Source organism: Tachypleus tridentatus, chromosome 2 (genome assembly GCF_004210375.1).
Source record: "Tachypleus tridentatus isolate NWPU-2018 chromosome 2, ASM421037v1, whole genome shotgun sequence".
NCBI lineage: Eukaryota > Metazoa > Arthropoda > Merostomata > Xiphosura > Limulidae > Tachypleus > Tachypleus tridentatus.
The window spans coordinates 44,189,433-44,210,572 of NC_134826.1; the positions used below are offsets into that span (position 1 = coordinate 44,189,433).

The following is a 21,140-nucleotide window of genomic DNA, read 5'->3' on the forward strand; positions in this document are numbered from 1 at the left end:
ATAACAGCCGATTTCACGGAGACGAGAATACTTCATAGGGAGGTCTCTAGTTCTCAAGTAACGCTGACTAATTATATCCATTTAGACCCGAGGATTTCTCCACTTATGTTACCTGCACTACCCCTAAAAGTGAAAACCACCTGTTTTTAGTGTTCATCTAAAACGTTGACCTTTCTATAATTCCTCGAGAAACCCAACAACCCCCACCCCTAAAAACATCAATCCAAACTGATCTGCGTGCTTTGTACTTGATCCACTCCTGATTAACTGGTAAGCCAATTCGATTGTTGATAATTACCATATAATCCAAATCGACAACAGTCTTTATTTTTAACCAAGGCTGATTTTACCATAATTTTTATTTTAAAGCCGAAATGACCTACCGTGTAAATCGCATATGAGCTGTTCCATCTTTGTCCTTACTCAAACAATCGCAAATATGCAAGCCACCATCCCAACTGTCACCATGCTATACTTCGCCCTCTATTGACCAATTCATCCAAATTAGCAGAACACTTTTATCTGTGATCAAACCAGCTACATTCAGCAGACGCTACAAATTTTACCACCATTTTAAGTCAGACTAAGTCTCACTCCGAAATAAAAACACGCAGACTCAACCACCAAGGTTCCAGTCCCACACATCTATCCCCTCTCGATTGTGATTGCTTCTTTCCTTTATATCCAACATATTTTGATGAGTACGACTACATCAAACACTGTTGTTCTTATATTCTGAAAGTCCCGATCGCAACTTTATCGGCGCCTGGACATGGAAAGTGAAGTTTCACGTAACAGGTAAAAGTCGTGTTGTACCTGTAAAAGAATAAAACTATTCTGCGTATACAGAAGTGGCCACCGACTTTGAATATAGGTTAGAAGTTCGGAATATTTGTTAAAGAGAAGAAAATGTTTTAGCTTTATATTTCCATACAACTAAGAAATAAAAATGCTTTGCTGTGTGAATAAGGGCCCAACGTAGATAACATTCGTAGCCAGTAACAATTGTTGGCCAAATTCTATACATTTCCTCACACGCACACACAAAATAGTTTCGTCTTAAAATATTATTTTTAAGCATTTCATAAATGTTGCACTTGAAGTACAACTTGACAAGTTAACTCGAACTATTTAATTTATCCAATTTAAAAGCAAAAACTTCAATTGTAGTTCACAGGCACGTATATAGTGAATCAACGTGAAAATGTAAACATAAATAAGAGGATAATGATATTTATTTAAAAAAAAAGTATTAAAACAACAGGTTAATAATGTAGAAATGATTAAATATAAAAGTCGACTAATTTTGACAGATAAATATTTTTCATTTTCAAGAATCACAGATGGATCGATGGAGAATTTTTAATGATATAGTCCCAGAATTTGGAAACGTTGTTAATTTATGTGAAGAAATATACATGGCAAACCCCGCTAGAAGGACAATAAAGGTTGTAGCAAAGAACCTGCTGTCATTTTAACCCTTTCTTTATAATTGGATGTTTACTCATGGACCACACAGGCGTACTTTGACAATGGTATTTCGAACTGAATATAATTGTGTATTGTTTGAATAGACCATCAACAAAATATAACGACAGATTAGTCAAATAAAGAAATTAGGTACGACAAGCGCACTTACCTCTCGTGCAGCTTTACGTGAAATTCAAACAAACAAACAAACATTTGTCCAACTAGGATAAAACAAACTTTGTAGTGGCCTGGGAACTTTTAGTTGTTTTCGTTAATCGGAGATGTTTTACTGTGAGCCATATTTACCCACCATTATTTCTTAAAGTCAAGCCATCTGTTAGTGAAGAACTGTGTGAACTTATAAGTATGACGTGAACTGTGTGAACTTCTAAGTATGACGTGAACTGTGCTAACCATCTGTTACATTTCATAAAATGTATCCGATTTGTACAGTATATTTATAGTGCGGAAGACAACGTGTCAGAAATCACTGACTTCGGCTCATCTGTAAGCATGATGTTTGGTTTCATTCGTTAAACATATTCTAAACTAACATATAGTATTGATCAAAAGTTATTTAAATGTAAAAAAAACGCTTAGGGAAAAAAATGTAATAACCTCGTGTGTACTCTATTTTCTGTTTTTCTTTTGTCAAACACGATTACAAGTTGCCTTATTGCTAAATTATTTTCTAACAGAAAACAATCATTAAACTTTAATATTTTACTATCTATTTTATGAGAGGTATAACATTTTTAAAAAATAGAGTGAACCTTTATGGCTGCAAATTCGAACAAACCGAAGAATTTGTGGTTCTGATATTGTTTATATATAACTATGATATTATACTCTTTTTTAAATATGTTCTATATTTCTCAAAAAATCTTCTAGCGTTATTAAAAACGAAACTTTGAAATAGGTGGTAAGAACGGTATACTTCGAATCAGAGCTGCAGTTATTTCACTTGTTGAACATGACGTTTGTTTGTTTCAATAAACGAAGAGGTCCGATGCTGAAAACAATAATATTCAGTTTATTTGCAAGTGGTGGTGTTCTTTTCCTATTGGTTCGGAATGCGTTGCTATCAGGTAGGTAAGCTGAATGTTTTGAATATATATGAATGTATCTCGATGAGTGTTTAGAAGTTATATTAAATCTCAGATTGTTGCAATTAACACACGCAGATTTAACTACCGGTGAAAAACAGATTGTTGTTTATCTCAGAAAAAACCCTGTTCCATTAAGATACAGTGTCACGTAGAATAGACCTATTTAACTGCTTTGTGATTTTTTATTAATTGTTTTAAATTTACCGTCATTGTTATTTCTTTTTACGTTTTCAACGAGACCAAGTAGTACAAACATCCGTAGAATTCTCGAGCATTATCTAAGAGACGTTGCGTTTGTTCGATTTGTTTGTTTTGAAAATTATTGTAAAGCTATACATGAGATATTTCTTCAATGTAGTCTTTACTTTTTATCAGTAAACTAGAGTGAAAGGGCTACTTAGCATCACCCACCACCTAATCTTTGGCTGCTGTAATTAAATTGTTAGAAAAGACACTCACTGTCATAACGGACCCATGTTCAGCGACACTAGGTTAAGAACAGTGGGATATTCGCATTCCCATGTTAAGTACTAGGCCCTTCTCAAATTAAGTTTAGGCCATTCCCATGTTAAATACCAGGTCATTCTCTTGTTAAGTACTAGACCATTACCATGTTAAGCACTAGTCCGTTACCATATTTACAGGTAAACACTGAGATTAATGTTCGATTAAAGTTAACAGTGTTTGTTTGTTTGTTCTTTTTTTGAATTTCGCACAAAGCTACTAGAGAGCTATATGTTCTAGCCGTTTCCAATTTTCAGTGTAAGACTAGAGGGAAGGCAGGTAGTCATCACCACTCACAACCAACTGTTGGGCTACCCTTTCACAAAAGAATAGTGGTATTGATTGTCACATTATAACACCCCCACGACTGAAAGAGCAAGCATGTCTGGTGTTACGGAGATTCGAACCCGCATTCCTTGTAGTACAAGTCGATTGCCTTAACTACCTGGTATTTTGGGCCTTAATATAAGAACATCATTATGTGTAGGCGAAACACGTATTCTGATAAACATAATTCTTAATGTAATAGATTACCCATTTGCTCATCTTAATTCAGAACAGCTGAGTTAAATAAGTTCTAAGTATAAAGAGGCCAATATTATGAAGTGTCGAAAACTTTAAATAAGAATCGTTTCTTCTAAATTACTTAAAATATAAAAAAATGAACCAATATACACATACATTTCGTACTTTTAACTACCATAATAGTTAGTTCACATTGGTCTCACTCGCCTCAGAGAGGCACACAAATAAACGTTAGAAATATTGTGTGTTAAAACTCACTAACATAACATTCACTATTTCCCATTTACAAAGTCAACATTTGTCTCTTTCTTAATCAAGTAATATTATATCTAATACAGAAAATAGGCTTGAATATTAATCAATAGTATGATCAAGAAATGGATGATTTAATTATTGTCGAAACATGGCAGGTATAAGAATATCCTCATCTTAGCGGATTTCATTAGCATTCACTACTTTCTCTTAGCCAGGAAAATAATAGAAGTCGAACTTCTGTTGTCATATTTTTTGTTTAAAACGTTTCTCTTTGTGTTCAATAGCAAGATCAAAGATTATTAAAATAATAAAGTTCTACAAGAAATCGAAAAATGAATAAATATTTGTATATATTTGAGAAATTGTAACATACATTCAAAATCAATAAGCTTTCATGAAATGTTAACTTTTTTGTAAAAATAACGCATGATTCATGAAACAGGTTTGCGCTAAAGAAAAAAAAAATAACCTCTCTTAAAAAAACTTTATTTTGTATTAGACGATACTTTTAATTTATATTTTGCGAAAAATTGATTTTAGTTGAAAGGTATTTTACTTGTCTTACCTAGATGATGCACCACTGATCTGATGTTCGATTTAGTTCAGTATCATATTACTTTTATTGCAAAGCGACTAAAGTATTGTACGACTTGAAGGTTTTATTTCTTGAGTTTTGTTTCTGAATATTCAATAATGATCTGATGATAAATTGTATTTAACATAATAGAAAAAAGTAGCAATTACATAACTGTCTCAGGTCAGAAGAGGTTCCTCAAAATGAAAAACGTGACAGAACCAGAAAACATGTTCTTTTTTGAGACCTCTGGTAAATGCTACCTTACGAGTAGAGAATCTTGCTCTATTGAGTCTTCAGCAAAATATCATCCTAACAACAGAATCCAGTTATTTTACGCTTGTAATAACTTGAGTCAAATCCAGAAAGACGAGTTTTTCCAAACTGTATCACAAATTGAAAACGTTAAAGTTAAGCCGATGAACTTCGAGTTATTATTCTCCGAAACACCATTAGCTACATGGTATCAAAGTGAACTGTTTAACGTAACCATTTACAAAACAAATTTCCTATCAACTGGTTTAAAATATGCACTGCTCAAAAAGTATGGTGGTATAGCCATCGACTCTGACTGTATAATAAGAAAACCACTTCCCAACTTGTCTGCATACGCTGGTTTTCAATCTTTATTAACTGTGAACAATGCTATAATTAAAGCAGAGAAAGGAAGTCCATTCCTCGTTGAATGCATGCAAAGATTTATTACAGAATACAATCCAAAAATTTGGGGATATATGGGCCCTGCTTTAGTGACCAGGGTTTTTCGAGAAGCATGTAAAAGAGAAACCAAATACTTTGCTCCAGGATTCAGGTGTTATGGAGTTCATCTCTTTCCAGTTCCAGCCTTTTATCCTATTCATTTTTCTCAGCGTCAACTGTTTTTTGACCCCTATGTTTCCGACTCCTTAAAAGAAATCTGGAACAATAGCTATATGGTTCATATCTGGAACAATGAAGTTGGAAGAAAACAGTTTAAACCTGGAGATGAGAGTCCAATGGATCATTTGTATAAGGAGAATTGTCCAATAACTTATTCTTATATTGTGAAACAAGGTGTAGGAGAATGAATCTAAAATTACTTATGAAATACAGTATGGGTTTAAAGTCCAATTTTCAAGAGGTGTTTGTTCGATTTTATTTCTTGTTACTATTTAAAAGAACTAACTCAGTTAGTAAACCTACAGAACTATAACTTATAAATTTTAAATTGTAGTTTATGTTTTTATTGGTTTTTATTTAGGAAAATAAATTAAATAATACTTATATTATGTTTTCTTTTACAAGTCTTTTTGACATATTTCATACCACTAATTCTTCTTTCGGCTATTCACTTTCAATATTCAAGATACTTTAGTAATCATGTATGCGAAGTTCTTGTTTTAGTCGTAATATTGTATTTATTTTCAGAAATCCAAATGTACTGAGAATATTATGTTAGAGATACATTCAACCCAAAAACAGGTTATTTAATTGAAGGCCTTTATTAAAATAATGTTGAATGAAAACGGAATTATTAATTTAAACAGATAATGACTACATTACAATAACAGATTTCGTATTTTAGTTTTTAACATGAATTTATTTTATCACATGTTTTCTCGATTTTACCAACAGAATCAGTTATACTTTGAAGTAAATAAAAGGTTTGTTTATAAATATGCTATTACGTTAATGAAACGGATTCAGTATTTTACATCGTTTTTTATGATTTAGAAAAAACAATTATGATTTAAGAAGTTTGAAATATTTTTGTTAATCACTTGATAATAATTAAAATACAGCAAAGTTCAAAATTTTTATGTGGTGTTTTTGTTTCGAATTTACGTGAAAAGATACGCGAACGTTTTCTTTTACATAAATATCAAATAATAAGTTCAAAGGAAAACTCACAGTTAATTGTAAACGCCACCACCTCTTCTGTCTTTTTTTGTTTCACTGAGTGTGAAAGGCATGAAAAATACGTGATGGTTTGAAAAGTACAGGGCACTTTGTACGGTAATGAAACCTGAGATGTTAGAAAAGATGAACATTTAATAAACTTGTGTTTTGATGTTGAGACTGGGTCACTATTTTTGTGAATATCTTTAACTATCACAGCAAAAAGTGCAAATTTCTTGTTATACTTTCTACTTCATTTTTATTACATTGTAACTATAAAACAAAATCAACACAGTTCGTTAATTTCACTAACATAACACAGTTGCAAAGGAAGTATGCACTTTATAAGATGTATTATTTGAAAAAAAACACTAAATTTCTCTTATATAGCTCGGGTCAAGGGGTAAATATAACACCTTTCACACAAATATTATGACTCTTTTAAACTGACACTGCATAATAGACCACCAATATATATCACAATTAGAACATCATTGAGTGTAAAAGTTGGTTGTGAATACAACTTTCCTGTATCCATTGAAACACTGCATTAAGAACAAACAATAAAACTTTTTCAAAACAGACCTTTGTTGTAAGAAACAATGAAACAATAAAATTCAAGTCACTTTTCAAGAAACTTTTATCGATCATAACAAGTAATTTTATAGATTTTTTTATCTTAAAATCTTTAATTATATAACAATTTTACAAGTCCTTCAGTGGAACCATTTACGGTCTTACAACATTTGGAATTCTGTTCTCCATGATATACATAAGAGACATTCAAATGTGACTTTAAATAATCAACAAAGAAGAAACAGTCTTTCATAAAATCATCATTTCTTACAGTGTCCTAGAAAGTGACATGCCTACAACTTTACCCTTTGACCTTTACACAACTTACCTGTGGCCTTCACTGATGTGGCATCTTTTAGTTTGTTTTGAATTTAATGCAAAGGTCTACACGAAAGCAATATAATACTAGAAATAATGCAGCTGACCATCACTACCCACTGCCAAACCTTGTGCTTATAAAAAACAAGAACAAAAAATTCGCTATAAAACAACTTAGTTTAAAACAACGTTTAACTGGTACTATACTTTCGAGTAAGAATCTAACTGCCACCTTTTGTCAGTACCAAGAGCAGTTTTAAAATTCGTATTTAGAGATGGGTTGTCACAGCCATAGTAAAAAATTGTCATCACCAAAGTTTGAGGTCAACAAGAAAAGATATTTTTGGTAGAGAAAACTTTTATCAAAATAATTGAGTATGATAATTGTCTAAATTAATTTAAGTATAAATTATTGATATGTTGTGAATCGCCATGGAGACATCAAACTAAATATACAGAATTGTACGATTTGTGATGACAAGAAACACACTTGACGAAAAAATATATGTTAGGACGACTGGTATGGATATTAACACTTTTACCAAAATAAAACAGAGAAAACGTATCGGCCTTCTTGATTCATCTTCATGAATGAAGTAGTGTCAGGTTTTGTAGTTTGTTGTATCTTCAGGTATATTATTGTTGATCCAGGTGAGTTTGTATAATTTTTCAATGGTTTTTGATGTTGATTTGATGAAGTGATCTTTTATTTTATTGATTTGATCGTTAATTTTATCAGGTGAACATAGTTTTGTGGCTGTGTTTATTTAGTTTCTTAATATGTTGTGCTTTTGTGATAAGTCACAGTGAATGTATAACCTAGTGTGGGTGATTTTTCTGTGGATTGTGTATTGGTTCTTGTACACTTGAGGTTAAGAAATGCTATTTGGTTACTTTCTTTCTCTTCACAGGTTAACTTAATGTTCGGGTGTATCGAGTTAACGTGGTTGAAAAAAATCAGGCATATATTCTGTAGATGTGAATCCGGCAATTGTATCATCAATACATCTGTACCAGTATTGTGGTAGGTGTAAAGCTGCATAGAACGCATGTGATTCAATCTGCGTCATACCGTATATTCCCCACATCAGATAAAAACTGAGAAGCATTTGAAAAAAAGAAATCCCACTGAATACCAAATTTATTCAAAAACCCGGTACAAAACTAAAGCTAATACTATGTAAAAACTATTCTGACAAATAAACACCTATCTTATTTATAAAATAAAATGCATCAACTGTAACGAATTCTATATTCGAGAAAAAAGTACAAAAATGAAGATAAATTTGGAGAACACAAAGAAACACTCACACGTTTTTGAACACTGGAAATCAAATAAACCCAACAGTACCACAGAAAACAGGAAGATAACAAAAAGCCCTACTTATACAAAAACTAAAACCAAACATCCAATTGAAACGCCCCATACAATTCCGTATCCGTTTATACTCTCGTCTCTGAGACATGTGCCCGTTAATGATCGCTTGCAAACTGTCACTTTGCAAACCTGAAGATGTCCATAGAAGGTCGAAACGTTGTTCTCTTCTTTAAATTGGTAAAAGTCTTATTACTCATCATATAACATCCTTGAGTATTTGTGTATATCAAAATGATATAATTCCCTCATTGAAGAAGAGGCTAAATAGTTAGTACTCCAGGATGTATCACCCATACATGGAGGTAACAGACTAAAGAGCCAGTACTCCAGAATGTATAAACTTTTAGATGGATGTAGCAGACTTAAGAGCCAGTACTCCAGCAGTTATCAACTCTAAAATGGAGGCAGCAGAATAAACAGCCAGAACTCTTGGATATATCAACTCTCAGATGGAGGTAGGAGACAAAACAGTCAGTACTCTAGAATGTATCAACTCTCAGATGGAGGCAGCAGACTAAACTGTTAGTACTCTAAGATGTATCAACCAAGTTATTTAATTGTTAAGATAGTTAACTCGCAGACGCTTAACCAAGTTAATTATTTGGTGGGATAGGCACTCAACCAATTTAGTTAATTTGTAAAATAGTTAACCATCAGATGCTAAACTAATTTAACTAAATGTTAAGATAGTTAACCAGCAGGCGCTAAACCAAGTTAGTTATTGAGATAATGTACCATCAGGTGTTTATCCAGGCTAGTTAGTTGTTGGATAGATAATCAGTGATGAAGTACCAAATTAACTAGATTAAAATAGGAAATTAGCCAGTCAGGCTGGAACCTCGTGCCTACATTCAGCCTAAAACACAAGCACAGTTGAAGTTTAACGTGCCATTTGTTTCTTATACGATTTTTTTATATTGAGAGCTAGATTAAATTAACAATGAACACAACAATTTCTGTTTCATAACTATTCAGAGGGAAATATTGAAGATAGACTTTACTTGAAGACATTGATAATTTTCTTGTGTTGGCAAGAACTAAATTAAAACACACACAAAAAATTACTATATGTAGAAAAATATTAATGAAAATTAGATGGAATTATTTATAATCTATCCGGCGAGTAATTATCACCCACCACCAAATCTTTGATACTTATTACAAAGATAAAGTAGGATTGACTATAACATTATAACTGCTACAAGGGTGAAGAGTATCTATAGCACCTGTTATAAACTATACCAAAACAAGCTTTTGAAAACAGTGGATGGATCAATATTTGTTACAATGATTATTGCGCTCATCAACAAATCATTCATACAAAAACATAATCATCTAGTTTTATTTAAAAGCACAAAGACTGAAGACTACAACTAGACATTATGAGTGATCTTATTTTTTGGGGTATGTTACTTAATTTAGACGAATTGTTTTCAGGTAGAAGAAGCTTTCAACGTGTGACAATAAGAGTGTGGCTTGACAATAATAATTTTCTTGAAATAATAAAAAAAAGATTTTAATGATATAAGAATACGAGACTAGATGATATTTTGAAATGAATATTTAATCAGCCAATTAGTAAGGAGCTGTAAATTTTTGTTTGTGTTTGCAACGAATAATAGAAATACCACAAGAATTGTACATACCTCAAAATTAGAAACCTAATGGAATTTCTAGTATTTGTAACACCCACTAGGCGTCCCAAATATGCGGGCAAGGCATTCTCAGCTTTTTATGGCGATCGACTCGCAAATTGGAGATACGGGTTTTTCACACAAAACGTGCTTGACATTTTAGACCTGTGGATGTTTTAATATGACGGTTATTCCAACTATTCGTTGGTAAAAGAGTAACCCAAGAGTTGGCAAAGGATGGTGATTACCAGCTGCCTTCCTGCTAGTATCATATTGTAAATGAAGGACGGGAAGCGCATGTAGCCTTCGTGAAGCTTTATGTTATATTCAAAAACAAATAAACAATCCAAATGATGCTACGTCAGTGAAATCCACTGGTCAGTAAAGATCAAAGGGTAAAGTTGTAGGCAGGTCACTTTATGAAATGATGATGTTAACAAAGTCTGTTACTTTCATTGTGGCTTATTTAAAGGCACTTTGGAATGTCTGTTATTTATACCACGGAGAATTCCAGATTTTAGGGTTGTAAGCTCGTAAATGTCTGTGTGCTTTCTGATAGCAAAGCCACATTGGACTTTCTGCTGAGCCCACCGAGGGGAATCGAACCCCTGATTTTATAGCCTTGTAAGTCCGTAGACTTACCGCTGTACTCGCGGGGGAGCCGAAAATGTCTCCACTAAACAATAAAAGATTCCGATATTAAAATAAATCTATAACATTTCTTGCATGATTAATAAAACTTTCATGAAAAGTGACTTGAATTTTGTTGTTTCATAGTCTCTTACAATAAAGATCTGGCCGTTTGGTCAAGGAAAAAGTACTAATATATTATGTGTGCCTTACGTGAATGGAAATTACGAATAAACTTCATATTACTATCTTCATTCGATATAAACAGAGTTAACAGTTTTCTTTTTAACACTCCTCAGCAACACGTAATAAATAAATTACTGTTCTCACATTAACCTTTCAGTACTTTTCCATTGTACGTTTACTTTGATTGGCTTCACAATAAATTTTCTGACGTAGAACTTACAGAGAGATATAAATTTAATTTTTTTTGTCTCCACTAAAGCAAATCCAGAGCTAGTGACAGGTGGTTGATGTCCTGACTTGATATTAACAATGTACAATAATGTTTGTGCATTGTCATAGAGCTGGTTGTCTCACGTACACAAATTGTACGAGAATATTTTTTTTCAAGTAAAGACAAACATTTTTCTAGAAAGGAAGTAAATCCAAGAATGGCTAATCTAATTTTATCAAGAACAATGAAAACAAGAAAATAAAGTAGGTATGATATTTGTATCATCCCTTCATAATAGCATAGATACACAGTGTAGTAGAATGTTAACGGACAAATATAGAATAAATGTCTGGTTATTAGATACACAGTGTAGTAGAATGTTAACGGACAAATATAGAATAAATGTCTGGTTATTAGATACACAGTGTCGTGGAATGTTAACGGAGAAATATGGAATAAATGTCTGGTTATTATAGTTAAATGTAAAATTCTAAGTTATTTCCTTTAATTTCTAAAAAATTCACACAGGCTAGTTTAGTTACTTTAAAACCTAAATGACAAGAATAATTATTCTTCTCTGCTATGCCATTACAATACAATCTGTGATTATTACACATTAAATGGTCACCGCTATTGACACATTGTTGGCTAAACTGAGGAAAATCTAATAATAACTTCACTAACACAAACATAGCTCTCCGTATCTATAATGTGAAACAGAAAAATCTAGATATATTTAACCCTCTCTTTTCCACAATTTAACATTTAACAATTTAATGATGACGTGAACAATATTGCAAAAGCCTAGTACCGTACTTAAACAAGTTACATTACGTTTTACTCGAACAGAATTACGTAACAAACCAAAGATATGATGTAAATTGCATCCCGACTGCGTTCTTTCCATTCTTTATGAAAAATTGATATTACCAAACCATAAGTTTATGTCCTGTTTTGAAAAGATTTTCTTGTTTATTAAAACGCAGTGTTTCAATAGATACACATGATGTTCCAATTGTGATATATATTGGTTGTCTATTATGTAGTATCAGTTTAAAAGAATCATAATGTTTGTGTAAAATATGATATACTTCCCCTTGAACCTAGCTCCATTAGAAATTTAGTATTCCGTCAAATAATTCATCTTATAAAGTGCATACTTCCTTTAAAACTATGTTATGTTAGAGAAATTAACGAACTCTGTTGTTTTTGTTTTTTAGTTATAAACCAATTAAAAAGAAGTAGAAAGTAGAGCAAGAAATTCGCACTTTCTGCTCTGATAGTTAAAAATATTCACAAAAATTGTGACCCAGTCTGAACATCAAAAAACAAGTTTTCACGTTTTCTAACCTATTAGGTTCTATTACCGTATCTTTTTTATAAATTAAAAAAAAACAATAACAACAAATGAAAATTCTGAACTTCGTTGAATTTGAATTTGCTCCAAGCGATTTACAAGATTATGTGATTACGTAATTGGTAATTATTTTTATAAATTTTAAAAACGATGTGTTTTGTGTGTTTGTTTTGGAATTTCGCACAAAGCTACTCGAGGGCTATCTGTGCTAGCCGTCCCTAATTTAGCAGTGTAAGACTAGAGGGAAGGCAGCTAGTCATAACCACACACCGCGAACCCTTGGGCTACTCTTTTACCAACGAATAGTGGGATTGACCGTCAGTTTATAACGCCCCACAGCTGGGAGTGCGAGCATGTTTGGTGGGACTCGGACACGAACCCGCGACCCTTAGATTACGAAGCGCACGCCTTAACGCGCTAGGCCATGCCGGGCCTGAAAACGATGTGAAACACTGAATCCGTTTCATTAACTTGATAGTATATTTATAAACAAGCCTTTTATTTACTTTCAGGTATACGACTGATTCTGTTGGTAAAATCGGACAAACATCTGATAAAATAAATTCATGTTAAAAACTAAAATACAAAATCTGTTATTATATTGTAGTCATTTTTTATTTGATTTAACAATTACGTTTTAATTCAACATTCTTATAATAAAGGCTTCAATTAAATGACCAGTTTGTGGGTGGAATATTTCTTTAACAAAATATTTTCAGTGTTTTGGATTTCTCAAAATAAATACCATGTTACGAGTAAAACTAAAACTTCGCATACAAAATTATTAAAATATCTGGAATATTAAAAGAGAATGAACGATTTTTTTCTATTTCGCGTAGAGCTACCCCAGGGATGTCTGCGCTAGATGTCCCTAATTCAGCAGTGTAAGACAAGAGGGAAGCCAGCTAGTCATCACCACCCTCCGCAGACTCTTGGGCTACTCTTTTACTAACGAAAAGTGCGATTTAACGTCATATTATAACGCTGTTGTTGTTGTTGTTTTTGGAATTTCGCACAAAGCTACTCGAGGGCTATCTGTGCTAGCCGTCCCTAATTTAGTAGTGTAAGACTAGAGGGAGGGCAGCTAGTCATCACCACCCACCGCCAAATCTTGGGCTACTCTTTTACCAACGAATAGTGGGATTGACCGTAACATTATAACGTCCTCTCGGCTGGGAGGGCGATCAGGTTTGGCACGACTCGGGCGCGAACCCGCGACCCTCAGATTACGAAGCGCACGCCTTAACGCGCTAACCCATGCCAGACCCTATATTATAACGCACCAACGCTAAAAGTGCGAGAATCTCTGGAGCGACAGGAATGCGCACCCGCGACCCTCAGACCCGCACGCCTTATCCGAACCTGGCCATGTCGGGGTGGTTGGAACCAAAAGAAAAATTAGTGGTATAAAATATACCAAACATCTTGTAAAAAAAACGATAATATAAGTGTTATTTTATTTAATTTCCTAAATGAAAACCAATAAAAAATATTAGCTACACTTTAAAATTCTCTGAGCTTATTAACTGAGTTATTGTTTTATATCAAATCTTAATAAGCTCTTTTAAATAGTAACATGGAATACAATCGATCAAACACCACATGAAAATTGGACTTTAAACCCATATTGTATTTCTCAAGTAATTTGAGATTCTTTCTCCTACACCTTGCCTCAAAATGAAGGAATAATTTATTGGACAATTCTTCTTACCCAAATGATCCATTGGGCTCTTGTCTCCAGGTTTAAACTGTTTTCTTCGAACTTGACTGTTACAGGTATGAACCATACAACTATCGTTCCAGATTTCTTTTAAGGATTCGGAAACATTGGGATAAAAAACAATTAACGCTGAGAAAATGAACAGGGTAAAAAACTGGAACCTGGAAGAGATGAATTCTATAACACTTGAATCCTGGAGCAAATTATTTGGTTTCTCTTTTACATGCTTCTCAAAAAACGCTGGTCACTAAAGCAAGGCCCATATATCCCCAGATGTTTGGGATGTATTCTGTAATAAATTGTTGCATGCATTCAACGAAAAATGGACTTCCTTTCTGTTCTTTAATTATAGCATTGTTCAAAGTTAATAACGAATAAAAACTAGCGTAAGGAGACAAGTTGGGAAGTGGTTTTCTTATTGTACACTCAAAATCGATGGCTACATCACTATACTTTTTGAGAAGTGCATATTTTAAACCATTTGATAAAAAAGCTGTTTTGTAAATTGCTACGTTAAACATTTCACTCTGATACAACGTAGTTAATTGTGTTTCGGAGAATAATAACTCGCAGTTAATCGGCTTATCGTTAATGTTTTCGTCCTTCTATAATTCACTCAAGTTATTACAAGGGTAAAAGAACTGGATTCTGTTGGTAGGAAAATATTTTGTTGAAGACTCAATAAAGAAAGATTCACTACTCGTATGGTTGTATTTACCAGAGGTCTCATAAAAGAACATGTTTTCTGGTTCTGTCACGGTTTTCATTTTGAGGAACCTCTTCTGACCTGAAACAGTTATGTAATTGCTAATTTTTTCTATTATGTTGAATACAATTTATCATCAGATCATTATTGAATATTCAGAAACAAAACACAAGAAATAAACTTTCAAATATTATTAAAATAAAACTTTCAAGTCGTTCAATCCTTTACTTGCCTTGCTATAAAAAAAATATGATACTGAAGTGAATCGAAAATCAGATCAGTAGAACATCATCTCGGTTAGACAAGTAAATTACCTTTCAACTAAAATCATTTTTCTCAATATATAAATTTAAAGTCCAGAATTTAACGTTGTGAAGACGGAGAATTATTCTCTGACCCATCAGATGACTGTTTTTATATAAAGGTTAAGCATACGTTTTACTATATAAAAACAATAACATTTCATAAAATAATATAATAATAATAATAATAAATTTATTAAGCAATAAATTAGACACAAAAAATCAAATATCATTATAAAACCATCAACAAAGAGTTAACTCGTCCTGTGATGGTTAAACACATAAAATGTAAAATCAAAACTTACAAAATCAATGTAAAGTTCCCAGAATATTATCATCAGTATTTAAGATCCATTGTTTTAAGTATTTCTTTTGATTAACACGATTAATAGAAGATCTTATACTATAAGGAATAAAATTATGAATACGAGGTGCCAAATAAAGATATTGATGAAGTGTAACTGTTTTACGTGGTGTGGGTACATTAATTGGAAAAAAAGATTGAAGTCGTGTAAAATATGAAGTGACTTTAAAAGGCCTATTAAAAGAAACATGCAATGTAGATAAAGCTAAAAATATAAATAAAGTTTATCATATGAAAGAGGGGAGTTAAATTTACTGAAATCGGTATCAAGCCTATGAGTAAAAATAAGAGAAAACACTTTTGCAACTTGTGAATAGGAATTAAAAAAGTCTTATATGTACCACCCCAAATTGAAATACAATATTGTAAGAAAGATTGAAAGAGAGCATAATATACACTTAACAAAATATGATAAGGAGCACAATGACTAAGTTCAAAATTAGCATAGAACTATATTTTAATTTATTAACTAAAGAATTAATATGAAATTGCCAATTTAATTTTCGATCTAAAATAATTCCTAAATATTTAACAGAGGAAACTTGAGTCAATTTGGGACACTTACAATTAGGGTAAGTATAACAATCACTAGAATGATAAAAAATAGAAGGAAAAGCTGGAATGACACCATAAAGGTTAAACTGAAGAAGAAAAGATTTAGATATATTTAAGGATAAGTCATTACAGAAAAGCCAATTTTAATTTTATTAAGATCACTAGAAATAATGGCTTCATTAATTAGATTTGGCTTACTATAAACAACAGCAATATCATCGGCATAGGCTTGGATATCTCCAAAAACTGTTGGTAAAGAATATCATTTATATAAATGAGAAATAATAAAGGGCCCAGAACAGAACCTTGTGGTACTCCAACATTAATTGTAAGCCAATCACTATAATTATTATGGATACAAACTGATTGCTTTCTATTGTGAAAGTAAGAAAAAACCAATCAAAAACAATGCCTCTAAAACCATAATAAGATAATTTATTTAACAATATTTTATGATTAACAGAATCAAAAGCTTTGGCTAAGTCAAGAAAAACAGCAATTGGATGAAGATCAGAATCCAAAGCTTCTGTAATACTTCCCACAAGTTTAGCAACAGCAACCTCCGTTCCAAGCCCAGGCGAAAGCCAAATTGAGAAGGAGACAAAACTGAATGTCTATCAAGAAATGATAAAATTCTAATCTTCATAGATTTTTCAAATAGTTTAGAGAAATGTATTAATAAGGAAATAGGTCTATAATTCGTAAAATCAAAATATTACCAGATTTATAAATAGGAATGACCAATGATAACTTTAAAGCATTAGGAAACTTCCCTTGAGTAAAAGATAAATTAATTAAAAAAGTCAAAATTGGTGCAAAAGATTAGCATTAGCTTTCAAAATCTTAACCGAAACACCATCTACACCATTAGAAGCTGAATTTGATAAGGAGAAAATATTATTCATAGTTTCAGATACAGTAACAGGATATAGGTAACAAGAAGAAGAAGGAGCAGGAGGCATGCCCTGAGAACAAAATTTAGGATTGGAGCAAGTAGATTTAGCAACATTAACAAAAAAATAATTCAAATCAGATAAATCAGTAGTACCAAAATTACAAAATTTCTTATTTTTTTTTTAACATCAATAATAGAGTTAACAATATTCCAATTCTGTTTAATAGTTTTAGCATTCTTAAACAGGTTATGATAATAAGTCCATTTAGTCTTACGGGTCAAGCTAACAACATAATTCCTTAAACACTTAAATCTAATCTTTAGATAAATATCATCAGGAAATTGATGTACTTTCTTTTTTAACTTATCTCTTTTAATCATTAACAAAACCAATTCACTGGTAATCCATGGCTTAATTTTTCTAAACTTTCGTGACACAGAAACAGTAGTAGTACAACTTTGAATACAATCAGTTAACACTTCAGCAAAATTATCATAAGCAACATTAACATCAGAACAATTCATAACACAGGACCAATCTGAAAAATTCAAACAAGAACTCAATTCATTAAACTTAATCTTTTGAACATTTGAGACATGTTCTAGATCCGATAAAATGTCTATACATAAAACAATTGGAAAATGATCGGTCAAAAAACTCTCAACAATATAAGAATAACAATTTTTAATAGTATTTCCACTAATTAAAAATGATCAATACAAGAATTAGTAACATTGGTTATCCGTGTAGGAGAAGAAATAATAATACGAAGATTGTTCTCAGACAAAAAATTAAAATATGCATTTTTATAACACACATCATCAAATGTCAAAACATCTATATTAAAATCACCAACAAGTATATTAATATCATATTTGTATAAATTCAATTCTAATGAAAGCTCATCAATAAATTTCAATACAGGCAATCTAGGAGATCGATAAACAACAAAGAGATTAAATTTCTTATTTTGAATCATACAAAATAAAATTAAAGCATCAGACTTAATGTACTGCACTTCTTTTATCATAGTCAGTATCTCAAATTTAACAAAAACTGCCACTCCACTAGCCTTATTTAGACCAGAAGATGAAGAATAAAAGGAGTAACCTGGAATCGAAAAGGAAACAAATCCATCCTCAACAAACCAAGTTTCAGAAAAAGCTATTATATGAAATTTAACAACGCTTGATTGTAAAAAAACAAGAAATTGGTCAAAATTTTGAGTAAGACTTGAATATTAACATGTATTAAATTTAAATGACCAACAGAAAAACATTTGGTAAATCAGAAAGAGAAGACAAAGTTGGTGTAACACCAACAATATCATCAAAATCATCAGCCATTGCAGTATTTATAAATTATTAAGATCAATCAAACAGCGTAAAACAATGGGCTGAGTAGTTTCTGATTTCCTAATAAGAATATTACCATTCGATACCCAAAGAAATTTATAGCCAAGATCTTTCTGTTTTCGTTTTGCTTGCATGAAAATATCACGATAATATGGGGAGAGATGTTCGTTAACATAAACTGGATAAGATTCATTACAGACCTTAATATCATTAGTATTAAGAGAGCGAAATTTAGTTTTCTTAAGTTTAAGCAGATCAAATTTAATTTGCTTACGACAAAACTTAACAACAATCTGTCTCGGACTCTTATTTTCAGTTGTTTTCTTTCCTATACGATGAACAGTGTCAATATCTGTAGGAGCACAGTCAACCCCAAAAGTAGTTGTAATCTTCTCAACAACTTCTTGCAAATTCTCATTAGGCTTCTCTGGAATACCTCCAATCAAAACATTATAGTTATAAGAATATTGTTCCGCTTCACACATCTTCCTCCGAAAACTTGCCATCTCCTTCCACAATTCTTCATTTTCATGCTTTAATGTTTTATTTTCCTGTTTACACTCCTTAACTTCAGCTTTCAAAGTTGTGATATCCTCACTCATAGTTTCTACCTTCTCTGAATAATATTGAAAGGAAGTCACTAATTCTTCGACCTTTACTTTAATTAAGTGAAAGTCATCAAGTCTTGACAAAATTTCAGTAACTTTTGTCTTAAGCCACTTCATATCTGCCTCCCCCATATTTAAATCAAGCTCACTATTCTCAACAAGATTAACTGTCTCCCCCTCTAACGAAATGGACACAGTCCTTCTTAATGGAGTTTCACTATTTAGGCTTAACTTTCTTTTTCTCATACAAAAATCACATTCATAACTTTTCCCAATTTCATTTAAATATTCCAAATCCTGTTCAGTTAAGTTCTTACATCTTAAATGATACCATTTTTGACACTCACCAGAGCAATGAAGGGCTTTATCACCAACTTTAATATAAACTTTACATTGAGCACAAAATCTACGTGGCATACTAGTCAGCCATTGCTTATTTTATTCGTTTTTTATAACAGATGACTGTTTTTATATAAAGGTTAAGCGTACGTTTTACTATATAAAAACAATAACATTTCATAAAAGCCAACTAATTTTGAGAGTATATTACAATTTCTCAAAAATATACAAATATTTATTCATTTTCCGGTTTCTTGTAGAACTGTATTATTTTACCAACCTTTGATCTTGCTATTAATTACAAAGCGACACATTTCAAGCAAAAAATATGATAACAGAAGTTCGACTTGTATAATGTTACTGGCTAAGAAAAAGCCGCTGAGATGAGGATATTCTTATACCTGCTATGTTTCGACAATAATTAACACATTTCTTTGCTAATCTTACTATTGACTAATTTTGAAACTTATTTTCTGTGTTAGTTATATTATCTACTTGATAAAAAAAAAGACAAATGTTCACTTTCTAAATGGAAACTAGTGAGTTTTATTTTAGTGTGTCAGAATACACAACATTTCTGACGTTTATTTGTGTATCCCTCAGAGACAAGTGAGATTAATGTGAATTAACAACTATGATGTTTAAAAGTACAGAATGTATGTATGTGTTGTGGTTTATTTTTGATATTTTAAGTAATTTAGAAGGAACGATTATTATTTAAAGTTTTCGACACTTTATAATATTGGCCTCTTTACACTTAGAAATAATTTAACTCAGCTATTCTGAATTAATATCACAAATGAGTGATCTGTTACATTATGAATTATGTTTGTCAAATGATTTTTCAAATACATATGTAGTGTTGTTTATGTGGGACGATCAATCCCACTCATCGTTGGTGAAAAAGTAGCCCAAGAACTGGCGATAGCTGGTCATGACTAACTGCCTTTCCTATGGTTTTACACGGCTTCCTTAGGGACGGTTAGCTTTGGTGGCCTTCGAGCAGCCTTGCGTGAAATTCCAGACAAACGAAACAAAGCCAATCTTATGTTATTGTACGTCAAGTTGAATTGATTTAAAACATATGCATTTACAGTTTTATTTAGAAAAGTTATTTAGGGTTTTTAACATAGAATTATCAACGTAATAATTCACCTATTTAAAAGATACATTTTTCAGTTGTTGCTTCAGGATTTTAGCCATATAATATCAGATTCACAGTCCACTGAGATCGGTTCAGGTTTAAGTTTAATGGATTATTAATCTAAATGCTCATCTCGTAACGGAAAAAAAAGGTTTATTAATTTACTTACACTAAACAGATCACTGACAAAAATAAGATTATGGATTTACTACTTTCAGATCTAAAACTATAAATTAAACTATTCAGAACGACAACCCTATTTTAAATATAACACTTTCATTAATAATGACAAACCTGCTTTAAGTATTACATTTTTATTAAAAACGACAACCATGTTTTAAAGATCGCAATTTTTAAGTTACAGTTCTGTCAAGAATGACAACCCTATTTTAAATATTACAGTTTTATTAAGAATTGCAATTCTGTTTTAAATATTATAGTTCTTTTTCAGAATAACATCCGTGTTCCTTTTATGTAAAATTTATGAAAAAGTTATTCTTTAAGGTTTGAAAGATGATATAATGCTATTTTATCTTATTTTTTTTT

The 21,140-nt window shown here is 31.8% G+C and overlaps 2 protein-coding genes across 4 annotated transcripts; one reads left to right on the plus strand and one right to left on the minus strand.

Moving 5' to 3' along the window:
* Window positions 1-1,841: 1,841 nt before the first annotated feature.
* Window positions 1,842-5,674, plus strand: LOC143242383 (lactosylceramide 4-alpha-galactosyltransferase-like). 2 transcript variants are annotated; one of them, XM_076485742.1, is made up of 3 exons: window positions 1,842-1,977; window positions 2,390-2,558; window positions 4,621-5,674. In XM_076485742.1, the coding sequence occupies exons 2-3, from the start codon at window positions 2,444-2,446 to the stop codon at window positions 5,502-5,504; spliced, it is 999 nt and encodes a 332-aa protein (XP_076341857.1). In that variant the 5' UTR covers window positions 1,842-1,977; window positions 2,390-2,443; the 3' UTR covers window positions 5,505-5,674. The 2 variants fall into 2 exon arrangements, with proteins under 2 accessions (XP_076341857.1, XP_076341864.1); XM_076485749.1 differs by lacking the exon at window positions 1,842-1,977 and having other exon boundaries at window positions 2,338-2,558.
* Window positions 5,244-19,543, minus strand: LOC143242394 (uncharacterized). 2 transcript variants are annotated; one of them, XM_076485762.1, is made up of 4 exons: window positions 18,778-19,543; window positions 15,044-15,112; window positions 6,328-6,442; window positions 5,244-5,380 (listed from the first exon to the last, which is right to left on the minus strand). In XM_076485762.1, exons 1-3 carry the CDS (start codon window positions 19,526-19,528, stop codon window positions 6,330-6,332), a joined length of 933 nt encoding a protein of 310 aa, XP_076341877.1. In that variant the 5' UTR covers window positions 19,529-19,543; the 3' UTR covers window positions 5,244-5,380; window positions 6,328-6,329. The 2 variants fall into 2 exon arrangements, 1 of the variants encoding a protein (XP_076341877.1); XR_013022599.1 differs by lacking the exon at window positions 5,244-5,380 and having other exon boundaries at window positions 6,314-6,442; window positions 14,317-15,112.
* Window positions 19,544-21,140: the final 1,597 nt, after the last annotated feature.

Coding starts and splice junctions, on each gene's coding strand:
- LOC143242383 (XM_076485742.1), top strand. CDS start 2,444: ATGACGTTTGTTTGTTTCAATAAACGAAGAGGTCCGATGCTGAAAACA. Junction 2,559..4,620: donor TCGGAATGCGTTGCTATCAG/GTAGGTAAGCTG, acceptor TAACTGTCTCAG/GTCAGAAGAGGTTCCTCAAA.
- LOC143242394 (XM_076485762.1), bottom strand. CDS start 19,528: ATGCCACGTAGATTTTGTGCTCAATGTAAAGTTTATATTAAAGTTGGT. Junction 15,113..18,777: donor GATTGTTGTTAAGTTTTGTC/GTAAGCAAATTA, acceptor TAACTGTTTCAG/GTCAGAAGAGGTTCCTCAAA. Junction 6,443..15,043: donor GTTCTTTTATGAGACCTCTG/GTAAATACAACC, acceptor CTAACATCTCAG/GTTTCATTACCGTACAAAGT.